The sequence below is a fragment of the Thalassophryne amazonica genome, chromosome 1 (assembly GCF_902500255.1).
Source record: "Thalassophryne amazonica chromosome 1, fThaAma1.1, whole genome shotgun sequence".
Classification (NCBI taxonomy): Eukaryota; Metazoa; Chordata; class Actinopteri; order Batrachoidiformes; family Batrachoididae; genus Thalassophryne; species Thalassophryne amazonica.
Window position 1 is genome coordinate 47,039,865 of NC_047103.1, and position 27,033 is coordinate 47,066,897.

Genomic DNA, 27,033 nt, shown 5'->3' on the forward strand with positions numbered 1-27,033 from the left:
TTTATATTTTTGTTGAGTGTATATATATGTATATGTATGTGTGTATATATGTATGTGTATATATATATATATGTATGTGTGTATATATGTATGTGTATATATATATATATGTATGTGTATATATATGTATATATGTATGTGTATATATATGTATATATGTATGTGTATATATATGTATATATGTATGTGTATATATGTGTATATATGTATGTGTATATATGTATGTGTATATATGTATGTATGTGTATATGTATGTATGTGTATGTATGTGTATATATGTATGTATGTGTATATATGTATGTGTATATATGTATGTATGTGTATATATGTATGTATGTGTATATATGTATGTGTATATATATATATGACAACCCAGCAATATGAAAAAATTGGCTTCTTCCTCATACAGTTGGCATTGTCGTTAAGTTTAATGGAGCTCATCTGATGCAAATACAAACACAGAAGGTTGGAGACGTCGGTGGAATCACATAACCTGTCACTCAGCTGTATTCCTACTAAGACACAAACACAGTGATCTTATAATTAGTTTGACAGAAGAAAAAAAAAGTTATTGCCATTTAGTTTGACATGTGCAAACCGATTTACATTTTTTTTTTATTATCATTTTCTTAATAAAATTATGCCTTATGTTATACAAATATATAATTGTTTTGCTGCTATGGATTTTGCAGGGCGCCAATGCCTCTGCTCTGGAGAAAGAGATTGGATCTGAACAGTTTCCGGTCAATGAGCACTACTTTGGGTTGGTTAATGTAAGTGACACTTCAGTGGCAGGCCTTTTCCCCATATGCTGTGTGGTATGTATTGACACATGATTTATGAAGCGTGACTTATGTTTTGTTTTCTCAGTTTGGGAACACCTGCTACTGTAACTCAGTGCTGCAGGCTCTATACTTCTGTAGACCGTTCCGGGAGAAGATCCTGGCATATCGCAGTCAGCCGCGGCGGAAGGAGAACCTGCTCACCTGCCTGGCTGACCTATTCCATAGCATTGCCAACCAGAAGAGGAAGGTGGGCGTCATACCTCCCAAAAAGTTCATCACCCGGCTACGCAAGGAGAATGGTGAGAGCAGGGTGATTTGCATTTTAAAACTGCAAATGAAGCTTATTGTAACACGCTGAGTGGTTTCAGGATGCTTTATCCTGTTGTTGCTCATTATTGATTGCTGTTTTTTTCTTCAGAGCTGTTTGACAACTACATGCAGCAGGATGCCCATGAGTTCCTGAACTACCTGCTGAACACAATCGCAGATCTGCTGCAGGAAGAGAGGAAGCAGGAGAAGACCAACGGTCGCCTGGCAAATGGCACACTGGACTCGCAGAACAACAACAGCAATGCTACGCCCGCCCCCACCTGGGTACATGAGATCTTCCAAGGCACTCTGACCAACGAGACACGCTGCCTCACCTGCGAGACGGTGAGATGCGTAATTGTCTGCATGTGCAGGGTTCAATGTGGTTCATGAATAATGTTCCACAGCGTATCACTGAGCGGGTTCTTCATGCTTTGCGTTCTATTTTAAACAGTGCTTTTTCAGTTTAGTAGGTCGTCAGCGTACATGTCAGTAGATGTATGTAATGTTGGTGCATAGTTTCAATCCTCATTGTGTTAGTAAGAGCCCCCCCCCCCCCCACTCACACACACACACACACACACACACACCACCACCACACCATATTAATTCCAAATCAATCAGGTTGGCGCATATGTTTTGAATTTGGGATTGTTACTGTTGGCCTTGTTTGATGTCCACTTTCATTTTTCAGATAAGCAGCAAAGATGAGGACTTTCTGGACCTTTCTGTGGACGTAGAACAGAATACCTCTATCACACACTGCCTCAGGTAGACATTGCTGCTGCATGCAGGAAAAAAAGGTGTTAACGACCATGTGTGGAAAGTACTTACTGTCAGAATTTAGTATAGTGCACTCTTAGCACAAAACTTTCTTTAAATGATTTGCAGCATATTTTTAATTCACAGAACATTTCAACATGACATTCACACAAAAAGTGCAATAAATATAGCCAACACAGCCTGTGGGACAGCAGGATTTATCATCCGTGGGCCCTATTGACCCCCATGCGACACCCCCCCCCCCTCCCCCCCCCGGACACTACGAGACCTGTTTTATCTTGTTCCTTGAACCTCACCAGACATGAATAGTGGATGCCACCATCACCGAATTGTGTTGTACTACCCGTGTGACGTCATTTTCAAATGCAAAAATTTGTGAAATCACATTTTCGCCCATATCTCAGCTCCTAAGACAGAGACACGGTTTTGGTGTGTACACCCATGTCTTTAATGGTGAGGAATCCAGTGGTGATATTTATAAATGCCTATGTATGTTGGTTGACTCATAATTGAACATGACTCATGCTGAAACTCGTGGAAATAAGTTTTCGCATGTCTTAACTTCTGGCATACAAGATCTTAGCCTACATGTAGAAGTATGTGGGTGGTTAATATAGTGCTGTTGTTGCTGTGGATACCCAGTTGCCCACTCAAACGTAAGAGCCCCTTCACACATAACACAGTTGAAGCCAACTAGCAGACGAAGGAGGAATTGCATACTGTTCGTGAAAAATCGGAGCTGCGTCCAACGTCTCGTACACGCTACAACTCTTCTCGCACACCAGTGGCTGAAAGAGTCTGCCCTGTGAGAGCCCATTTGATCTGTCTCGCGGCAGGTGTTGGCCAAATTCCAGGTGACACATACGAACATCCAACACTACTCGCTTGACACTTAGAAAATGTGTGGCCATTCGCGCTGTCAGCACGAAAACTGTGAGCAGACGATCGATCACTTTCGAGCTGGATGTGAAATTTTTCTAAGTGCCCCCACGAGTGTGGGGTTGCAAAAAGCAACATGTGGTGCATGTGTCTCGCACGTGTGTGCATGTGTCATGCCCCCCACTCCCCCTATACGTGTGACGTGCGGGGGGGACACTTGCATAAAATACTTATATGTATGTACAGACATGATCACATGCGGGGAGGACAGCCAGGTCAGAGCGCACACAGCACAGTGAGCCGCCTGTCAACTGCTGACCAGAGACAAATGACGGCTCAGTCACATAAAGTGCCACATTAAAAACACAGAGACCACTGCCAGCACAGGTATATTAGTAAGAACTACACTACCTACATACACAATTGCATAACAGTGAACTAAAAAATAATGATCACATAACACAGAAACAGAGGGACACGTTGGTATGTGCGCTGAACTGACAGAGCGTGTCTGCTGACACCAGCAACTCTTGAGATCTCTGGTTCTGGACATCCCAGCTGTGGAAGCCGTACCATGTTTTGACAGACATGAACTAACAACTGTCCACTGTGATGCGCGTGTCTGCTCGCTGTCCTTAGTTGGACATATATAAAAACATATATTGCTGTTGCGACGGGCTGAAGCGCATGGCGCTCACATTGACAGGCTGTCCCAGGTGAAACGGACCGTCAGTTCATAACACGCAGCGGGCGATTTGAATGGGGCACACACGGGGCAGGCTTGACACGTCGGCCCAGCAGATGTGGACATAAGAGCGCACTGCTTCGTTCATGTCATTTCATGACTGTATGTCTGTGACCATGGGTCATCTACAGAGGAACAGACGGATCATATTTGTATTGCTTGCTCGATAAGAGGGATTCAGTAAAATGCTGTTTTTTTTTTTTTGTTGTTTTTTTTTTTATGCATTTATCTCCTTGTTGATTTTATAGGAGAGTGATGGTAGCACAGTGTTAAAGTTTCTGTCTGTCAATCAGAGCTTTTGTAAATTGCAGGTTCAAATCCCACGGGTAGCATGTATTTTTTTTATTAATTTATTTATTTTTGTCCATAGCACCTGTGCTATGTGGTTCCACATGCTCCAGCTGCTTGCACTGTGTTCCCATTGTGACACCTTCATGCACACTCGTGCATGTGCACAAAACATCGCAGCAGATCGTTCACACCTGCCCCACTGTGTGTCCCTCCCGACGTCGGCTCGATGTTTTCGTGCGGGCTGTTTTGACGTGATTCGCCCTGATTCCTACTTATTCATGCTGTGTGTGAAGGGGCCGTAAAAATGGTTAGCAAAATTGCATTTTTGGAACATGGAGATGCTACGGCACCGAAATAGGTTATACAGAATATAGTATTTTTCTCCTCAAGCATATATATTTGAAACATTTATTTAACCGAAAATAATATGTAACATTCAACACAAGAAGAGAATGAAGCAAAATAATACTAACCCTTATTATGTGACAATAAATAAACAAACTGCCACACACATGTGAATCAACAAAATAATGAATAGAAAAATAATTTTTTCACCCTGTTGACAATAATAATAATGTCAGCCAAAATAAACAACAAACCAGGTAAACCCATTGTCTAGTGTCTACAAACAGAAAATATTGCAAAGCTTATTGAACAAAATGCTATAATAACCTATCAACAACCAGAAACCATAAAATAAAGACATCAGCAATAATAAGCTCAATCAGTTCATTTGCTCATTATTGCTACATCTACAGGTCTTCAAGACCATAATATAGAAATACATCCTTAACTATTGCCACACATTTGTTACACTGCTGACGAATATAAATAAACAAGAAATAAAGTTGGCTCACTGCTGCAAAGTGTAAATAGCTCCCGTGCTCAGTGCGCACATCATGTACATTGGAATGATTCATCAAAGTATTCAGTCATCACTCTCACTACATGATGCCATGTTTGCATCATCTTCCTGTTCAGTGTCACTTTCCCATGAGGAGGCATCATCACTACTCAGCAATTTGTCTTTCACAGTTAACTTAGGAGGAATCAGTGGTCATTCAATCCACATTGGTTGGAGTTTTCCAGAAGTCATCATCCATCCATGTCCATCGGCTGCCTGTGGTAGTCTTGGTTGAGGTATATTGGCAGCTTTCCAGATACCAACTTGGTAGTTTGCACACTTGATATGTTGCTGGAGTGCTTTTTGGCATGGAGGGAGCTGGCTTAGATCTATATTAAACTTCACGTTGATGTTACCATCTGGGCCACCAGACTTATTTTTCAAAATCGCCTCTCGAGCTGCATCCAGACTTGAATCGCGCCTTACCATACATACAACCCCTGGCAAAAATTATGGAATCACCGGCCTCGGAGGATGTTCATTCAGTTGTTTAATTTTGTAGAAAAAAAGCAGATCACAGACATGACACAAAACTAAAGTCATTTCAAATGGCAACTTTCTGGCTTTAAGAAACACTATAAGAAATCAGGAAAAATAATTGTGGCAGTCAGTAACGGTTACTTTTTTAGACCAAGCAGAGGGAAAACAAAATATGGAATCACTCAATTGAGGAAAAAATTATGGAATCATGAAAAACAAAAGAACGTTCCAACACATCACTAGTATTTTGTTGCACCACCTCTGGCTTTTATAACAGCTTGCAGTCTCTGAGGCATGGACTTAATGAGTGACAAACAGTACTCTTCATCAATCTGGCTCCAACTTTCTCTGATTGCTGTTGCCAGATCAACTTCGCAGGTTGGAGCCTTGTCATGGACCATGCTTCAAGATGCATTATCATCTTGAAGAATGATTTCATCATCCCCAAACATCCTTTCAATTGATGGGATAAGAAAAGTGTCCAAAATATCAACGTAAACTTGTGCATTTATTGATGATGGAATGACAGCCATCTCCCCAGTGCCTTTACCTGACATGCAGCCCCATATCATCGACTGTGGAAATTTACATGTTCTCTTCAGGCAGTCATCTTTATAAATCTCATTGGAACGGCACCAAACAAAAGTTCCAGCATCATCACCTTGCCCAATGCAGAATCAAGATTCATCACTGAATATGACTTTAATCCAGTCATCCACAGTCCACGATTGCTTTTCCTTAGCCCATTGTAACCTTGTTTTTTTCTGTTTAGGTGTTAATGATGGCTTTCGTTTAGCTTTTCTGTATGTAAATCCCATTTCCCTTAGGCGGTTTCTTACAGTTCGGTCACAGACGTTGACTCCAGTTTCCTCCTGTTCGTTCCTCATTTGTTTTGTTGTGCATTTTTGATTTTTGAGACATATTGCTTTAAGTTTTCTGTCTTGACGCTTTGATGTCTTCCTTGGTCTACCAGTATGTTTGCCTTTAACAACCTTCCCATGTTGTTTGTATTTGGTCCAGAGTTTAGACACAGCTGACTGTGAACACCCAACATCTTTTGCAACATTGCGTGATGATTTACCCTCTTTTAAGAGTTTGATAATCCTCTCCTTTGTTTCAGTTGACATCTCTCGTGTTGGAGCCGTGATTCATGTCAGTCCACTTGGTGCAACAGCTCTCCAAGGTGTGACCACTCCTTTTTAGATGCAGACTAACGAGCAGATCTGATTTGATGCAGGTGTTAGTTTTGTGGATGAAAATTTACAGGGTGATTCCATAATTTATTCCTCAGAATTGAGTGAGTCCATATTTTTTTTTCCCCTCTGCTTGGTCTAATAAAGTAACCGTTACTGACTGCCACAATTATTTTTCCTGATTTCTTATAGTGTTTCTTAAAGCCAGAAAGTTGCCATTTGAAATGACTTTAGTTTTGTGTCATGTCTGTGATCTGCTTTTTTTCTACAAAATTAAACAACTGAATGAACATCCTCCGAGGCCGGTGATTCCATAATTATTGCCAGGGGTTGTAGCACATGTGAACTGTTGAAGTTATTCAAACAGTTTTGCAGGAACATCCCACCAGTCTCCTAGTTTGGCCAAGACATCTACAAGGGCATCTGTCCTCTGGACCTGTTTGATGAGCTGAACTTTCCCAAGTCCTTTGTATGCACTGGTGGTGTCACAGTGTGAGTGCATGAAGAGACATTAGTGCAGTGCACATGCTTTGACCATATCTCACGGCTAAGTCAGAGATGTTCAGGAGTTTTCTCTTGTTCACTGCACCAGTGTCAGAATGGTGATTTCAAAGCTGGATGCATGATGTAGCAGGATGAAGAACACATCACTGTCTGGGCTTCTGATACGTACTGTGCCATCCCGATAGAAATTTATAAGAAATTCCCAGATATATTGTTACTCCATCTACGTCAGATGTTTAATGAGTCATATGAAAAAGGTATTCTTCCACCATCCCTGAGAATGGCAACCATTTCTGTCATCTTAAAACCAGGCAAACCTCAAACAGACATGCGGTCGTATCGCCCCATATCACTAATGTCATGTGACACCTAAATTTTATGTAAAGCTTTGGCCGGGAGAATTGAGACCCATATCCCAAAATTAATTTGTAATGATTAAAATGGATTTGTTATTGATCAGCAAGTCTTTCACAACACTCGCAGACTTTTAAACATATACATGAAAAACATTTAGCCATTGACCACGCCTTTCTGTCGTTAGACGCTGAAAAGGCGTTTGACAGAATTGAATGGAGATACCTTTTTGAGACCCTTAAGAGATTTGGTTTTGGAGAAAAGTATTTGAAATGGATTCAGTTATTATACACTGAACCAGTGGCCAAAATAATAACTAATAAGCACATGTCAAAACCCATAAAACTTTCTCGATCAACTCGCCAGGGCTGTCCCCCAAGTCCACTCTTATTTATTTTTGCTATTGAGCCACTTGCTATGGCTATTCGCAACTCCACTGAAATGTCAGGGATTAAAATAGGAGAAACAGAGCACCGTTTGTCTTTATTTGCCAGTGATATAGTTTTATTTCTCAGTGATCTGGAAAGGTCCATTTACACAGTAAGTAATATTTTACAAAATTTTGGTCATTTTTCAGGATACAAAGTTAACCAGGCAAAGAGCTCCCTGTTATTTCTGAATAAAAATAACCCACCTATTCAAACACGGTTTACTTGCACTTATGACAGCTTCACCTATCTGGGAATTCGGATTACTCCTGATTTAAAGAAAATAATTGCTTTAAATTATGGTCCTTTAGTACAAAAAGTTCTGGACTCATTAGATAGATGGGATGCAATGCCAATTTCCATGATAGGTTGTATCAATATTATTAAAATGGCAATTCTTCCAAAGTTTCTTTATCTTTTTCAATCTATTTCTCTACACATTACTAACTCTTTGTTTTCCTCGTTAAACAAAAGTATAACTAAATTCATCTGGAATAACATGCACCCAAGGTTACGTCTTTCTCTTCTGTATTTACCCTATGACCGTGGAGGGCTCAGACTCCCTAACATGAAGCTGTATTACTGGGCAGCTCAGCTGTGTGCTGCTACTTCTTACTTGGCCCAAAAGGATATTCCTTCATGGATGCATATTGAACAAAGCATAACAGATTTGCCATTACAATCCTACCATTACTCAGCCGAAACTAAGCAATTGCTTAAAAACACAAATAATCCATTTTTTAGAAACACTATATCAATTTGGCATCAGGCACATGTTGCTTTGAATGAGGTGTCTGGGCTCTCTGCTCTATCACCGATCTGGGGCAATAGGGTGTTTAAACCGTGACATGCTGACGTGGGCTTTAAAATGTGGATGAAAAAAGGTATATGTAAAGTTCAGGACCTGTACAGTGATGGAGTGCTGATGTCTTTTGAACAGTTAACAAAATATAACTTGCCCACGAACCATTTTTTTTAAATACCTCCAGATTCTAAGTTTTGTCACCAAATTATTGAAAGGTCCAACAGAGTCCCCGTTATCCACTATAGAGAATAGTGCTATGAATAATAAGCATAGAGGCCTTCTCTCCAAATTTTATAATATGTTGCTGGAAGCATCAAAGGACAGCAGTAATTCATATCTGCAAGCTTGGAGATCTGATATGAAAAGTGACATTACTGTTGAAGCGTGGAATAATTCCTGTTTAAGTGCCCAAAAACAGTCAATACAAGATTCAGACTATTACAGTACAAGTGGTTGTTCAGAACGTATATCACTCCAGTAAAACTGAACAATTTTAACCCCAATATCCCTGATGATTGTATAAAATGTGGTAAAGAAAAGGGAACACTGTATCACTGCATGTGGCAGTGTGAAGAAATTATTCTTTTCTGGCAACAAATAACTACAATTATTTCTGATATAATTGATTGTAAAATTAGCCTTGATGATAAATTCTGTATACTACAACTATATCCCACTAACTTTAAATGTGATGCAAAGAAGAGGAAACTTATCAACTTTAGCCTGATACAAGCAAAACTGGTAATTGCTCAATTTCAGTCAATTGCAGTCAATTTCTGAATGTACCAGCAGCTATGGACAAAGGAGGAACTGTGGATTATTTAATGATGGATTTTTTTCTTTTACTCAGGCAAAAAGAAACACTGCTTTCAGCTGTGCTCTGCAGCTCAAAGTGAAGCTGCAGCAGCACACAGCACATGGTCATATTGACCTTTATGAATAGCCGATACCAATATCTGCAAAATTGTGAATCAGCGCCAGTAATCTGTCGACCTCTACACAATACCATCAACACAGTGAAAAATCAGGCTAATGAGAAATCCCGCCAGACCAGAAAATGTGTACAGTAAAACTCGCATGTAATGGATTCAGGTGGACCAGCGAGTTTTGGCCATTATAATTAAAATCTGTTATGTATTAAATGGACAGAATCTTCTATATGTATGAAATGGACAGAATAATTTCTTTTTTTCCTAAGTCCACTGCTGAGTGGTACCTTAAAATCCTAAAGCCTGATTTATGCATCTGTCACTCTGTGGCCATGCAATGACATTTATGTGCAGTGACTAGGGATGGTTATTGATAAGATTTTATCATTATCGATTCCATTATCGATTCTGCTTATCAATCCGATTCCATTATCGATTCCCTTATCGATACCTTTTGTGAATTTTCTGTGTATTAAAAGTAGACTTTACAGGTTTTCTATGTCAACATTTTATTGAATCTTAAAGTAAATAAATATGAAATTGTTCACTGGATCCTTGATCTCTGGACATAAATAAAAGTAAACAAAATCTGTAGTTTTTGTCAAAAGCATTTCCTTTCAGACATTCTGGCACGGATGTCTTTCCATACCTCTGAGCTCAGCCGGCTGCTGCACATCAGCGCAGGGTGTCTCATTTTGGGATGAAAAAAAGTTTTGATCGATTGCAGTTTGTTTGTATTGCAACATTTGGCAAGAGGTATCATTTGATTTAAACAGCGTTTCGCTTTGAATTTATTAATTCCGACTGGACTCTGTCGTTCTAACTTGACTCGGCAGAGAGCCGCACAGCGTTTAGAGCTGTGTGAACAGAATGAAGGACGATTCTCGTTTCTTTCTCACAAGACAGGAGTCCCAGTTAGTGACTTTAATCCGTCCAAAAGTGACTCACGATTGACATATTCAGGGATGAAAGTGATGAAAAACAAAAGAAGCTGAAACCTAAAATTACCCCCCAACACCACCCGCACGAAAATGTTTGAATTCTAGAAGCTCTGAAATGCAATCTGGGACTATTCCAGACAATAAACTGAGAGCAGCATCCATTTTGGTGAGAAAAAACCCAACTTTCCTTATTCAAATTCATTCCAGTAGTGTTCTGCTCTTACGAGGATGCAGCAGTTTTCTAGCTTGACAGATAGTTCTGGAGGAAATCACTGAAGAAATTAACAAATTGAAAATATGATTTGACCGAAATAAATTGTCATTAAACTTAAATAAAACAGGAATGAAGTGGAGGTGTAAGAGTCACTAGGTGTTCACAGGAAACAGTGATTTATTTCTATATTTATTTATGTTCTTTGTTAGTTGGTTTTATATTTTCTGTTGTGTTTTTTAATCACGTTCTTTTTGTCTCTTTCTCTAAAATTGTATTGTACCATTATTAGTTATTATTACTTTTATTGTTGTTGTAGAGAAGCTTGAATCTTCTACTGGACTGGGTTGCTTGACGCGAGGACATTTTGCTTCTAATCGCAGAAGCTTCCTCAGCTAAAATTCTTGTTCTGGTAGTCTGACTTCTGTCTGACCCTTGTCAAGAAGAACAAACAGAAGCCACAAAAGCTGGAGTTTTAAACCTAGCCAGACACCTCCTACCGAGAGGCAGACTGCTGTTGGCTAGTGACTAAACAATTGCTTTAATTAGCACCTATTGTGCTCTAGTTAGCACCCTCCTAAAGACAGGGTAGCTGTCCCTCTTAACGATGGGACTGACACCTCTTCCGATGGCGTGAATGACTCATTACCATGAACAAAAGACTGAAACTGCGTTGACCTGAGTACCCCATTGTAAACAGGGGACAAAGCGTGTCTCAGACCCCCTCCCCGGTTAAGGCTGGGTTTCAACTGTTTCACAAACAATGCCTCTTTCACCCATCTCTCAAACCATTTCTTCTCTCTGGCTGAGATTTTAACTTCCTTGTCCTCAAACGTGTGGTTAGTGTCTTTAAGGTGGAGATGAACTGCAGACTGAGGTCCACTGGCACCCTCTCTGTGGTGCTGGTATAGCCTTTTTTGTAAAGGTTGCTTAGTCTCACCTATGTAGTGTTTGTTACAGTTTTCCTGACATCTGATAGAATACACTACATTGCTCTGTTTGTAACTAGGGTGAGCTAGTTACAAACAGGGTGAACTAATTCCTTAGTTCCTTAGGGTGGACTCATTTCTGTCTCAAGGTGTTAACAGGTTTAAAGTAAACTGGGATTTTGTGCTGTCTGAAGATCCTCTGTAGTTTTTCCCCCTACTCCTGCTAAATAAGGGAGAGACACTCCTCTTCTTCTTGTCTCCATCTCCTGTCTATCTGGTCTCTTTGTTCTCTGGGACTTCTGCACTTTGTCCAGGGACCATCGTGGGTACCCACATACCGTGAGGGCTTTCCGGACAAGTTGTTGTTCTTTAGTTCAAGTTCAAGTTTATTTGCCATTTGTAGTATTAAAACCACATTGGAAAAATGGTGCAAGGAGCTCAAAAGTGCACTAGCAAGCCATACACAAACAATAAAAAGACATAAAAGAACATAAAAATGACAAAGCCACAAAATAATTTAAGATACATTTAAAACTAATCAAAGAGTGTTGATCATTGCTACGGCTTGTGGGAAGAAACTTTTTCTATAATGTGATGTCCCACATTTAATAGACCGATAGCGCCTACCCGAAGGTAGAAGCTCAAACAGGTCCCTGGCAGGATGCAGGAGATCCTTAGTAATAGCCAAAGACCAGGACTTAAGCCTTTTTTTGTAAATGTCCTCCAGGACAGACAGTTCCACACCAATAATTCTACTGGCTGAACGAACCACTCTATTCAAAGCCTTCCTTTCTTTAGCAGTGGCATTTCCAAACCATGCAGTTATAGCATTTGTAAGAAGACTTTCAATGCAGCTGTGATAAAAAATTTAAGAGAATATTCTTGTTTAGAGTAAATTCTTTCAGCTTACGCCGGGAAAAAAAGCCGTTGAGATTTTTTAACAATTCCGTTGGTGTTATAATTCCAGCTCAAGTCATCAGATAAAAACAATCCCAGAAATTTAGGTTTCAACTGTTTTCACCTCAGCGCCATTTAATATGATGGGAGCATAAGATCTATTTTGACTGAAGTCAACAACCAACTCAAAAGTTTTTGCTGTGTTTAACTTCAAATTGTTTTCCTCGCTCCAGGAAACCACGTTTTGCACTTCAGATCTATACAAAGAGTCATGAGAAGAGATCAAACCAATAATAGTTGTGTCATCTGCATACTTAATTATCAAATTATTATGAAAGGATGCAACACAGTCGTAAGTGTACAAAGTGTACAACAATGGGCTTAAAATACAACCTTGTGGCGAGCCAGTATTAATAATAAGTTCATCAGAGACACAGCCATTGATCTTGACTCTTTGTGGTCTTCCAGTTAAAAAACTAAAAATCCATTTGCAAACGACATCGCTCAAACCCAAAAGTCTCAGTTTATGGATGAGGCTTGCAGGGACAAAAGAATTAAAAGCAGAGCTATAGTCAGTAAAAAGCATTCTAGCCTGGGACTTTTCCTTGTCCAGATGTTTCTACACAGAGTTCAAGGAAAATGAAATAGCATCCTCCACATTTCTGTCTGTATGCAAACTGGAGTGGATCAACAGACACAGGGATCTGGGCTTTAATGTGCTTCAGCACAAGACGTTCGAAGGTTTTCATCAACACTGATGTAAGCGCGACTGGCCTATAGTTATTTAAACAAGTAATAGGTGACTTCTTAGGCACTGGAATGACAACTGACCTTTTAAAACTGAGTGGAACAGTACAGCACCTCAGAGACATATTAAAGAGGCCAGTTAAAACAGGTGCAAGGTGCTCTGAGCACAGCTTTAAAACACGAGGAGGAATACCGTCCGGCCCAGGCACCTTCCTGACCTTAGACCTGGACAGGGCCCTCCTGACATCCTCCTGTAAAATCGTGAGACCATTTTCCTCATCGCTCACCAAAAAGTCAACTCGCTCCCTTTCCAAGGTATCAAAGCGACAATAAAATTTGTTTAAATCATTAGGGAGAGAGTTACCAAAAGTAACCATGTGCTCACTCCTGGGCCTCCAAGAGGTGATGGCACCCAATCCCTTCCACATCTGTTGTGGATTGTCCTCTCTAAAATAACTTTCAATCTTTTCACCATAGGCCTGCTTAGCAGCTTTAACTGATCTCTCAAAAGAGTATCTGGCCTGCTTATAGGCATCGACATCACCAGGGCTGAAGGCTCGAGCACGTTCCTTTAATTTCCTGTTCACGTCTGCGTTAAATCATGGTTTTTGACTTCCCCATTGTTTCACAACTTTCTTTGGAATACAAGAGTCAATACAGAAGCTTATATATTCAGTAACAGTCTCGCAATATTCATTCAGATCCTCAGATGGAAAGACAGACCAATCTGTAGCATCAAAACAGCCTTGCAATTTTAATTCATTGTCCTTAGTCCAGCACTGTACAGTGCGTGATATAGGCTTAATATATCTACTCCTCTGTACGTAGGAAGAAGTAGAATCGAGGAATGATCAGACCTGCCAAAAGCTGGTCTCAAAGTAGACCTGAATGCGGATTTCACATTACTGTAACAGTGATCCAAAGTTTATGTGCCTCGGGTGGGATGTTTCACATACTGATAGTAGTTGGGAAAGACAGACTTGAGATTGGTCTTGTTAAAGTCACCAGCTACTATAACCACTGCATCTGATTTAGAGTTCTCACATTTTAATGTAATGTCACTCAATTCATCTAGAGCCGCAGAAGCGTCCGCACGTGGATGTATGTACACTGTGCACAAAAACATCACTGCAAACTCTCGAGGGACATAAAAGGGGCGGCACTTCAGAACAAGGCATTCTAGATTAGCTGTACACGTTTTGTTGACAATAACACTGTCTGTGCACCAAAGATTATTAATAAGGAAACACACACCTCCTCCTTTCGCTTTCCCGGTGTGCTCTTTCGAACGATCCAAACGATGGACAGAAAAACCTGGAGGCTTAAAAGTAGAATCCATTATGTTATTGTGAAGCCAAGTCTCTGTCAGGCAGAACACGAAGCAGTCCCGAGCGTCACGCTGGGTCTGGATGTGGCTTAACAGGTCATCCGTCTTGCTGGGCAGAGACTGAACATTTGCCAGGTAAGTTGAGGGGAGTGGGATCCTTGTCGGGCGACTGCTTTGCTTAACAAGCAGTCCTCCACGCTTTCCACGGTGTCTGCGCTTCCGCCACTGGCATGTAGCATCTTTGCTCGGAAGCTCAGGTCTCCGTACGTGGAGTAAGTTTCGCCCAGCACCTTCGCTTCGCTCCCCGCCTCTGTGCCCTGACTCCTGGCCCCTCGTACGTCGAGTAGGGCACGTATGAAAATCACTGTACCTCAGTTCAGGAATCACATGAGTCCAAGCATTATCCCGAATCTTAGGAAGTGCATCCCGGTCATATTTAATTGTGGCAGGTGTTTCTACAACAAGAACAAACAACAAAAAAAACACAGTGCACAAGAAAGAACTTGCTACGGCACCTTCTCTTGGCGCCTTCTTGGGCAGGTCATAGTGTCCCTTTAGCCCTTCCCTCTGCCATTGTGGGCACCTGTAGGGCTCTGTGTTGAAGAGTCCTGATCACCCCGAGCTTGTGTTCAAGGGGGTGGTTTAAGCCAAAGAGCAGATATTGGTCAGTGTGAGTGGGTTTTCTGTAAACCCCTGTCTGGAGCTGCCTGTTCTCTCCAATCGTAACATCACAGTCCAAGAGGCTAAATGGTTGTTTCTGGCATCCTCACGTGTGAACTTGATATTGGAGTCCACCGAGTTGATGTGTTCTGTAAAGTCTTGAACCTCCTGTTGCTTGATTTTAACCCATGTGTCATCGACATATCTGAACCAGTGACTGGGAGGGATGCCCGTGAAAGACGTCAAGGTTGTCTTCTCCACTCGCTCCATGTACAGAGTGGCCACAATGGGGAATACCGGAGACCCCATCGCACAACCATGGATGTGCCTGCCTGTAGTAATTCCCCCTAAACAGGAAATACGTGGTGTTAAGACAGATCTCCAAGAGTTGTCAGATGTGGTCTGGTGTGAGTTTGGTCCTTTCAAGTAGAGATACATCCTCCAGCAGTCTCTGCCTCACAGCTATTATTGTTGTTGTTGCTATTATTAAGATATAAACAAGAATAAATAAAAAAAATTACAATTTGTAATAGATTTGACTTTTACAGCAACAAACGCTGAGACTTTAATTATTATACTGAAAACAAATTCATACAAATGTGCTGAGATGCGAACAGCTTAATGCTAACTTTAACATTGAAAATGCCATAGACATGCTAACGCGTTAGACCATAACAGGTTAATTTAACATAAAAAGGTAAATGTTACTCACAGACATATGCTCTTTGGGGATTTAGCAGGGAAAAATTACGATAAAGCGAAATAAAACAATGAACCAACAAAGCAGTGGGTCAGATCAATGCTTTATTGCTTCAAAGAAGAGCCACGCTTCAGAAACAGTTGATTACAGTCCCTGCAGGGGTTCTATAATCAATGTAGAGACATGATTATTTTTGCAACAGTTTTATACTATGACAGTTTGGGTGAGTTTTACTGTATATATTTTTGTAGTAACCTCAACGGAAAAAATAACGGCAACAAAATAATGGAAAAACAAGAGCAATCAGAGACTTCTGACATTCGCCAGTCCAGAGCCGGGTCACCTCCAAAATTTAATGGTGTCTTCCATGCCCTAATCTGTGGTGCAAATTTGGTGAGAATCTGTGAAGTAGTTTTGAAGTAATCCTTCAAAGCCTGTATAAAGTGAAATCTTGATCCAGATTGCCTCCAAAATTTAATGGAGACTTCCATGGTCTAATATGTATCCTTGATGAAAATGTGGTGAGAATCCGTGAAGTAGTTTTGACATAATCCTTCAAAGCCTATATAAAATTAATCTTCATCCAGAATCCGGATCTGGATGTGGATCCAGATCGCCTGCAAAATTCAGTGGAGTCTTCCATGGTCTAATATCTGGGCAATTCTACGGTAACGGAATTACAGTCTGAGCTAATCTGTCATGGTTAGATGTCATATGTCCAGATTTTGCTGCTGTTGTAATTCGTTACCACAGAATTGCCCATCTATCCATGGTGTAAATTTGGTGAGAATCTGTGAAGTAGTTTTGATGTAATCCTTCAAAGCGTATATAAAGTGAAATCTTGATCCATAATCTGCATCACCTCCAAAATTTAATGGTGTCTTCCATGACCTAATATGTATCTGTGTTGAAAATTTCATCAAAATCTGTGAAGTATTTTTTACATAATCCTTCAAAGTGTATATAAAGTGAAATCTGGATTCAGATCTGGATGACCTCCAAAACTTAATGGCGTTTTCCATGGCCTAATATGTATCCATGGTGAAAATTTGGTGAGAATCAGTGAAGTACTGTTGACGTAATTCTTCAAAGCCTATATAAATTGAATCTTGAGCAAGAATCCGGATCTGTATCACCTCCAAAATTTAATGGAGCCTTCCATGGCCTTATATCTATCTGTGTTGAAAATTTCGTCAAAATCCATGCAGTAGCTTTGACGTAATCCTGCTAACAGACAGACAAACAGGCAATTTTATTACGTCCTTGGTGGATGTAATAACACCAGATAGCCATGCATTTGGAAATGAAATCATTTTTGGAACATCTGCAGCTTGGATCAGCACTGCAGTGCTGAGCCTGGTATGATCAGGCTGAGTTCCATTTGAGTTAAAAAAAAAAAAAAAAAAAAAAAAAAAAAATTAATTTTATCCCCCTGGTATGAAATACAGGGAGATATAGCGATCAGCATGTCTGTCTGTCTGTCCGCCTGTTTTTGCTTGTTAGCGTGATATCTCAAGAACCAGTTGGCCAATTTTATTTATATTTAGCATAACGGTGCGTTTACACATAGGCAAGACGTGTTACGAATGTCATATTTGCGTCATTCTTCGCACATTCCTGACATTTTTGACGTCAGTTAACGCATCTGAATAGGTTTCTTAATAGTGCGTGTTGGTGCGTGATATTCATGGAGCATGTTTTTGACTGTCAAAAAATCTTCCACAAATGTCACGCACCACCCTCATTTCGCCTCATGTCGTGGAAGTCGCAACTGAGCATGTTGATCCGTTTTGATTAGTGTTGATTCTTAATAGAGCGTGACAGCGTTCTTCTCTGACGTGCGCACAATTAAACCCTGCTGCACCACATTCAGTTTCAATGCTGCAGTATGCTGAAGGACAGTGATGCCATGTTGGCTAAAAATTTCATTCCAGTGCTCCTCAGTGCGCTCCTGCAGGTGTTCAACCTGCTGCATGTGCCTGATGTTTTGGAAAACGAATGAGACGAGAGCCGCGTGAAGCCGCACATCTGGCTCTCTGTCTCCTCCTCTCTGTGCCACTCCATGGCACAGAGCCCAACGAACATGCAGTCACAAAGTTCTTCTGCTGCGGCTGTTGAGGAAAAACTGGACCCATCTGAATTGTTCAGCAAACTAACAGTTGGATGAATATGGGTGTGTGTGTGGAGGACAATTCACTTCATTCACAACGTAACAGAACTTAACAGTGTGCTGTTATGCTCGAAAGCACACAATAGCGTGGATCATTATTCTTGACCATGCGTAATTGTTCCTGATAATTCTCCAGCAACACGTGCCATTAATCATAATGCGTGGTAACAGGTTGCAGCAGTTCCTGAGGACACCTGACGCCTCTGCCTCAAATCATCACATTCATGATCAGTGGCCAAGAATGTAATACTTCGTGCATTCGTGCGTGACGTGCCGTCGTTATGTGTAAACGTAGCATAAGAGTGTACTTAGGGATCCCAAACACTTTGTATTACTGATAATGTGGGGATGTGGGAGATATGTCATCTCCTGGTGGCTCTTGTTTTTTTATAGAGTTAACAATCCTAGTCATTTTAACATGCAGACTAAAGTTAACTGTCATGGAAATATTGTTCAGCTGTGATTGTGTTGTCACCTGGTGGATTTGCATGACACGCTCATTTCAGCCTTAATGGTCATCAGATAAACAGCCATGGATATGTTAAAAGTAAAACTGTAAAAAACTTTGATTCATGATGTTTTTTTTGTTTGTTTTTGTCCAGATTTGAATTTTAAAGGAACAGATTCGAAAATGAAGCTGTTGCTCAAATAAGATAATTATTAAGGGGTCACATAGAGCCAAACCCATAATACCACCACCATCAGAAAGTGAAGATACCATGATATTGGGCGCCATAGTCTCATTTGAGGGTGGGTGCTAAAGGGGTAAAATATGACGCAATAATCCTACATCAGGGGACAGCCCTCGTATGTCCCCATCAGAAACTTGGCATTTTCTCTGAGTTTTTGGACAATTACACGGCAAACAAGTGAAAATGCTAACAAAAAGTGACGATGCGGTGGAAAGCAGATATGTGTTGCAGTTTCAATCAATCAGTTTATTAATTTATATAGCGCCAACTCACGACAAAGTCGCCCCAAGGCGCTTCACACAATTCACAACACAAATTAATCTAAAATCAAAATTAAAAGCAAGAATTAAAGAATATCCGGTTTGTTTATGACCCGGAGCTCAAACATGTTGAGGCAGTTGTGCAGCTGTCAAGGGTGTGGGCTAACACTTACCGACACGACCTCTTCCATTTGCTTAGCTTCCCTTCTCCACTGGGAACTGAAAAAAACCTGCAGCTATCACAACTGTTTCGGTGTTTGCAGCCGAAAACACCATTTTTCTGTGTGAAGTGATGCTGTGTTTGTGTGGCTATCCCCGGAAGTGGTCAAATCCTTTTCAGTCTTCAAAAAGACTGCGCTGCCCCATTAATTTTAGCTCATATCGCCCACTCCTAGTCCACATATTTAGATTTTTTTCTTCATATTGTTGTTGACTCTTCTTTCTGTGATGATTTAGATTGTTCTAGGAGTTGATTGATGCAAAACCCTCAAAAAAAAAAAAAAAAACAAAAAAAAAAACTAGTCATGAATATAATGAAAAAAAACTTAGTTTTGACATTTTTTCATCAAACTGCACAAGGAAAATCAAGCTCTTTGAAATCAAAGTACTGGCTTGTGATGTCACTCGTCTGACTAACTCGTCTGTTTTTTTTTGTTGTTTGTTTTTTTTTTTTTTTTTTCCTGTGCGCACACGAGGTTTCAGTAACACAGAGACACTGTGCAGTGAGTACAAATACTACTGTGAAGAATGTAGAAGCAAACAGGAGGCACACGAAGAGGTCAGGACACATTTTTGTTTCCAGTATACTGCTTTTTAAATGCAGAGAGTCAAGATTTTAGTGTTGAAATATGTTCTGTTCAGGAGCGTGTAAAAAAGTTGCCGATGATTCTGGCAACTGCACCTTAAGCGCGTTAAGTACATGGAGCAGCTGCAGCGTTACACCAAGCTGTCCTATCGCGTCGTCTTCCCCCTGGAGCTCCGACTCTTCAACACCTCCGGAGTGCCACCAATCCTGAGAGGCTGTACGACCTGGTCGCTGTGGTGGTTCACTGTGGGAGGTGTGTATGTGGACACTCAACAAAAACGCATCATATCTACGTCAGTCACCGTAGCATAAAACGGCAACAAGTCAAACACGTTTTGTTTTTGCGTTATGGTGCACTACTTACTGCATTACATGAGATTTACGGACTGGTTGTGTTAATTGTGGTGTCAAATTATTACCAACATACAAAAATGTTTCTCTCCTGTGTTATATCATAATAATTAAATAATCTTTTATATCATGTTTATCTCTTATGCATGTGAAACTAAAGGCGTTGTTGAGCTAATACTGAAATATAGCAAGGGGTTATTTCATCTGGTCAAAGGTCAACAAGTGTTTTGGGTCGCTCCAATATTAAATGTACATAGTACTGTATTTTACGGAATATAAATCCCATCTGATAAAGCATAGTTCTTGAAGAGGGTGGAGAAGTTACATCCAGAGTATAATGTGCAAATTTTTTTCTGTATTAGCAGCACTTTGATTTGAGATTTTTTGCATTGCTGTAGTGTACTTTTTTTTTACTGCCATTTAATGAAATCTGAGTACTGGTAAGCGGTTAGCGTGCCTGTGTCCAGTGCAGAAGGCTCCCGGTTCAAACTCCACTCCTGACCATTCTTCATGTAATACGGAGTTGTCAGGAATGTCATCCGGCGTAAAACAAATCAACATACAGATCCACCTTGGATTTGTTGTGGCAACCCAGAGTGGAAAAAAAGGGAGCAACCGAAGCAAGTTCAGTCTGAGTGCTGGTAGTCTGAATTTTGGTTTTGGCTGTCACCTGGTAACACAACTTTCAACAAAAGTGTATCATTGGAGCCAAAGATCTTGTCAATTAAGACCGTATAAGTCGTGGTGGTCCAAACTATTCCAGAAAGGGCCGAGAGGGTGCAGGTTTTCTGGCAACCAGTGACTTCAGCAGGCGATTTCACTGAATAACGTCACTTTGACTTCCTTTTCTCTCAAAAATTCTTGAAAGGGTAGTTGTAAAAACAGCTAACTGATCATCTGCAGAGGAATGGTCTATTTGAAGAGTTTCAGTCAGGTTTGTAGAATTCATCATAGTACAGAAACAGCATTAGTGAGGTTACAATGATCTTCTTATGGCCTCGGACAGTGGACTCATCTCTGCTTGTTCTGTTAGACCTCAGTGCTGCTTTTGATACTGTTGACCATAAAATTTTATTACAGAGATTAGAGCATGCCATAGTATTAAGGCACTGCGCTGCGGTGGTTTGAATCATATTTGTCTAATAGATTACAATTTGTTCATGTAAATGGGGAATCTTCTTCACAGACTAAAGTTAATTATGGAGTTCCACAAGGTTCTGTGCTAGGACCAATTTTATTCACTTTATATATGCTTCCCTTAGGCAGTATTATTAGACGGTATTGCTTAAATTTTCATTGTTACGCAGATGATACCCAGCTTTATCTATCCATGAAGCCAGACGACACACACCAATTAGCTAAACTGCAGGATTGTCTTACAGACATAAAGACATGGATGACCTCTAATTTCCTGCTTTTAAACTCAGATAAAACTGAAGTTATTGTACTTGGCCCCACAAATCTTAGAAACATGGTGTCTAACCAGATCCTTACTCTGGATGGCATTACCCTGACCTCTAGTAATACTGTGAGAAATCTTGGAGTCATTTTTGATCAGGATATGTCATTCAAAGCGCATATTAAACAAATATGTAGGACTGCTTTTTTGCATTTACGCAATATCTCTAAAATCAGAAAGGTCTTGTCTCAGAGTGATGCTGAAAAACTAATTCATGCATTTATTTCCTCTAGGCTGGACTATTGTAATTCATTATATCAGGTTGTCCTAAAAGTTCCCTAAAAGCCTTCAGTTAATTCAAAATGCTGCAGCTAGAGTGCTGACGGGGACTAGAAGGAGAGAGCATATCTCACCCATATTGGCCTCTCTTCATTGGCTTCCTGTTAATTCTAGAATAGAATTTAAAATTCTTCTTCTTACTTATAAGGTTTTGAATAATCAGGTCCCATCTTATCTTAGGGACCTCGTAGTACCATATCACCCCAATAGAGCGCTTCGCTCTCAGACTGCAGGCTTACTTGTAGTTCCTAGGGTTTGTAAGAGTAGAATGGGAGGCAGAGCCTTCAGCTTTCAGGCTCCTCTCCTGTGGAACCTGCTCCCAATTCAGATCAGGGAGACAGACACCCCTCTACTTTTAAGATTAGGCTTAAAACTTTCCTTTTTGCTAAAGCTTATAGTTAGGGCTGGATCAGGTGACCCTGAACCATCCCTTAGTTATGCTGCTGTAGACGTAGACTGCTGGGGGTTCCCATGATGCACTGTTTCTTTCTCTTTTTGCTCTGTATGCACCACTCTGCATTTAATCATTAGTGATCGATCTCTGCTCCCCTCCACAGCATGTCTTTTTCCTGGTTCTCTCCCTCAGCCCCAACCAGTCCCCAGAAGACTGCCCCTCCCTGAGCCTGGTTCTGCTGTTTTTCCTGTTAAAAGGGAGTTTTTTCCTTCCCACTGTAGCCAAGTGCTTGCTCACAGGGGGTTGTTTGACCGTTGGGGTTTTACATCATTATTGTATGGCCTTGCCTTACAATATAAAGCGCCTTGGGGCAACTGTTTGTTGTGATTTGGCGCTATATAAAAAAAAATTGATTGATTGATTGATTGATTGATTTGAGCAGGTGGGATGAGTTCATCATTGAAATCACCTGCTGGAGTCAGTGGCTGCAAAGAAAACCTGCACCCTCTCGGCCCTTTCTGGAATAGTTTGGACACCACTGGTAATTTTTACTTTCTTTATTTAGAATATGCATATTAATATTTATATAACAGCTTAGTGGGTCCTTGTCATTTGATTGGTGCTCTGTATGTTACGTGACATGGATTATTCATCCCATTGTTGCATTTAGAGTGCAGTTTGTTTCCATACGTTTGGTACCATTGCACTCTGCGAACCCCGCTCACTAGTGGGGGCAGCATTTAGCTAAACATGCGGAGTTTGTTTTGCTGATGGATGACGAGCACACACAGTCGGTACACGGGATCGCGGACTTCGTCAGAATTATTTTTGGAAGTACACAAAGTCAGATGCACCAAAATGTAAGTCCCTTTTCTGTTGTTTGTAAATTTATATAATATCAAATGACAAGGATCTATTTTAGCTATTTATATAAAACAAATAATGAATGTTTTTACATTTTTTCAATGGGACAAATATTTAATTTGGTGAAAGCTGGAACATACCATTCAACGAGGCGAAGTTGAATGGTATGTTCCAGCTTTCACCTCATGAAATATTCGTACCATTGAATGCGTAAACATTCATTATTTGTATAATATTGAAATCTATCCTCCACTTGGTGCAAAAGCGTGCACTAGCTAGTTTCCTCCTGATGGCTTTCTAAACAATTTAGCCTAAGCTAAATTGTGTTCAGATGTAGTTGCACCTGTGAGCTTGTTCATCTACAACTCTGTTATCCAGCACTGCACTGATGTGGTGATAAGTCCATCACCAGAAAATGTTTGCATTTTACACCGAGGAATACCTGGTCAAAGCCTAGTCCTCTGTATTTGTGATATTTAAAGAGTTCACAGAACCTTCACATAATGTTCACAACATACGTATGCTCTGCTTGTGCACACAGGGATGCACATAAGACTACCAAAAAAATTAAAAACAAAATTAATGTAAAAGCCTTGGAAAAACTGCAACTTTAATAACTGGTTTGGACCACATTTATTCCGCTTTCCTTCCTCAGGCAGGTAGAAAATAAGGGATTAATCTATCACAGGGTCCTGACTTTAAATGTGGTTTAAAACTGAAGTGGAGACTGTTAATACTTAATATGTGTAGGGGCCTGTGTTTGATACGAAACACAATACAAACACTAATCACTTACTCCAACCTCAACAGGAAAAAGCTCAATCAGTCTGTCACGGCATGGCAGCAACTTTCTAGAGGTTAGAGTGAACAGTTTTTAACTTTGCTTTTAAAACATACTGCAGTATCAGATCACAGTACTTCCACTCATTCAGGATTTTGCTCTGGCGCCTTTGAACCTTAAAGGTAGCAGCAGGTACCACTCTGATTGAATGAATTGTTCACCCACACCACGCCCATGACTAATAAAGACATTAAATCCAACCCGTAACTCCGTTGACGTGCCTTGCCCCATGTTCACCTGCACACACGTGTTATACACCTGTCATGAAGACTGAGCCTATGATTGACATTTACGGTGTGTATACTGTAGAAACACTTTTAATAATGAAGTGTCATATATTTATGTATATAATTAAGTAAAATGTGACTATTTCTTTATTTTATTTAACACCTTATGTCCGTTAGAATAAACATTACTTTAACATGATGAAACATTTTTAAATTTGCTGGTTCCTGCACTCATTTTGCAGTTTTTATTCATTTTGTTACTTATTGTATCAACAGCTGTCTTTGTGTTTTCTTGTACCAGGCAGTACACCTGGAGCAAAATCTTTGGATATTTGCAACTTGATAATTGTTTAGTTTTTGTAATGGCATAGAAAAACTAAATTGTCACATTTGATTTTCATTGCATGCAGAATGTTGGACATCTTAAATTTTCTGTTGACCCATTGAAGGAGAAACATGTCCAACACTACCTTTTATTTATTTATTTATTTATTTATTCGGAATTGTAGGGTGCCTAAAAGTTTGCGCAGCACTGTCCTGATGAGTGGTTCAACCAGAAAACATCTTAGCACAAGAATATATTGGCATGAAATGTAAATAGTGTCTCTGGAGGTAACATTGTCTGTCTTTACTCATCTGTGTCGTAGTTGTTTTCCTCTGGTCTCAACCCATGAGCCCGCGTCTGTCTCTGTCATGTTGCTCATATGATGCATGCTGGAAACCAAACTGAAGCCCTCCCTTGACTCATGACTGTAATAGAGAAATTAACTAAAATGGAGATCTGTTGATGAGCACATTAGTCAGGGTTTTTCTTGATTAAAATTTCCTGCAGCATATGTGCTGTAACCTGTTATAGAGAGTTTCATGCTTTTGTCTTCCAAGCTGTTTTTGAACATTACCACAGCAAGTTTCAGAAGAGGAGATGTCATTCTAATGAGAAAGAGTGCTGCATTTTGTGATATTGCTCATTGCTGCAGTTTCACAACAGTGAAATGAATATTTGCTCCCACTCCTCCTTAAACACACAACCTGACAAAAGCTCACTGTAGTTGAAGCTCAGTATGGTACATGTTGACACAGTGCACCTGATACAAATATTTACATTTTGGAGGTGATCTTGATAAAATCAGGTCTGGGTGTATGAGCTGGAGCCACACACCACTGCATCCACCGCACCACGGAACCATCCAGTGGACAACTGGTCCAGTCCCACCTCCCAAAAGTAGTTATCGATCTGCCACAGCCAACTGTAAGGTGGGTGTCCCCTAGCCTTTTTCAACAGTTGAGGCTGTCATCACTGGGGCACCTGCGTGCTGGATCAGAGAAACGTTCCACATGGCCAAAATGTCTGAGCTGATGTTCCCTCACAATGCAAGTGATAGTCCTTATACAAGTCTCCCTAAGTAATGCTTCATTTGACACAGGATCATTCCAACAGTACAATCCTCTGAAGAAATTGAGTACCTAAGACACTGAGTGATTGCCTTAGGTCACTGGTGACCATGCACATCTCAGAACCATACAGTGACATGAAGCACCAGAACCCCATACACCTTCATTCTCCTTCAAAGGCAACACCAAGCATCTCTGCCCAGTGACCTCATGATTCCATAAGCTCTTCCCAGGTGTATCTTGTTCTTAGAGAACGATGGCCAGAGACATGGTGGTCACTGACAAGATAAGTGATTGTCTCTTAAAGTTTGATGCTTCCACTGCATACAAATAAATGCCTGAAGACAGAGTTCAGGAAGTTATTGAAAACCTTAAATGGTATATCTAACTCCAGTCAATGTTGTCTTTTAAAAACTTGTATACCAGATTATTATACAAATAATGTTTAAGTTCAATGGTACGAATATTTCATGAGGTGAAAGCTGGAACTTTGATTTTAAATATAAATGAAATGAAAATAAATTGAAATTGGAACATACCATTCAATGAGGTGAAGCAGAGTTGAATGGTACGTTCCAACTTTCACCGAATTACATATTTGTTCCATTGAAATATTGTGACATTCATTATTTGTTTTATATAACGGCTAAAATAGATCCTTGTCATTTCATATTACATTAATTTATAAACAACAGAAAAGGGACTTACATTTTGGTGCGTCACTGCAGTGACTTTGTGTACTTCCAGAAAAAAAAAGAAAAATTGTTTGTGTACTTCCTCACTCCAGAGAAAAAAAAATCACATCAGACATTTGTCCAGCTTTGGTGTGTTGCTGCTGCTCTGACAACAATCCAACACGAACTTTGAATACTAGTCCAAAAATAATTCTGATGATGTTGTCTGCGAGGCCATGCACCAACTTTGTGTACTTCCAAAAAAAAAAAAAAAAAAGACTGTACTTCCTAGTGCTGTGAAAACATCACATCAGAAATTAGTCCAGCTTTTCATTCTGACTTCCTCCTAACAGCTCTTCATGCCTCCAGACAGCTTACAGCACAGTGGATTTGTTTTATGTGTGGGCACATAGATTGCAATGGTACCAAATGTATGGAACCAAATTGCGCTCTAAATGCAAGGCAACACAAATGGGATGAATAATCCATGTCACATGACATACAGAGCACCAATCAAATGACAAGGATCCACTCGGGCGTTATATAAAAATCATTTATTGAATGCTTTTAACTTGTGCAGGCACTGATAAATGTGAACTTAGAATGCATCAGAAAAATGCATGACAGATTAACCGTCATTGATCCTGTAAGCAGGTAGCGCTGTTAAACGGCTGGGGGCAGGTCCAATGTCTACGGTACATCTCACGTTAAGACTGCAGCAGCAGTCACTTACTTGCAAAGTCTTCATGTTCCCACCTTTAAACACATGGATAAAATCCTTCTTTCTCCACGATTCTGGCTCCAAGTAGTTTTTGAAGCAAATT

General features: G+C 40.2%; 1 protein-coding gene across 1 annotated transcript in view; it reads left to right on the forward strand.

The window, feature by feature from the left end:
• Positions 1-27,033, forward strand: part of usp12a (ubiquitin specific peptidase 12a) — a 54,115-nt gene that overhangs the window by 24,005 nt on the left and 3,077 nt on the right. The window contains 8 exon segments of the mRNA XM_034169193.1: positions 693-773; positions 871-1,084; positions 1,204-1,439; positions 1,789-1,865; positions 19,617-19,701; positions 19,785-19,817; positions 19,819-19,921; positions 19,924-19,981. Coding sequence (XP_034025084.1) covers positions 693-773; positions 871-1,084; positions 1,204-1,439; positions 1,789-1,865; positions 19,617-19,701; positions 19,785-19,817; positions 19,819-19,921; positions 19,924-19,981 — 887 coding nt within the window.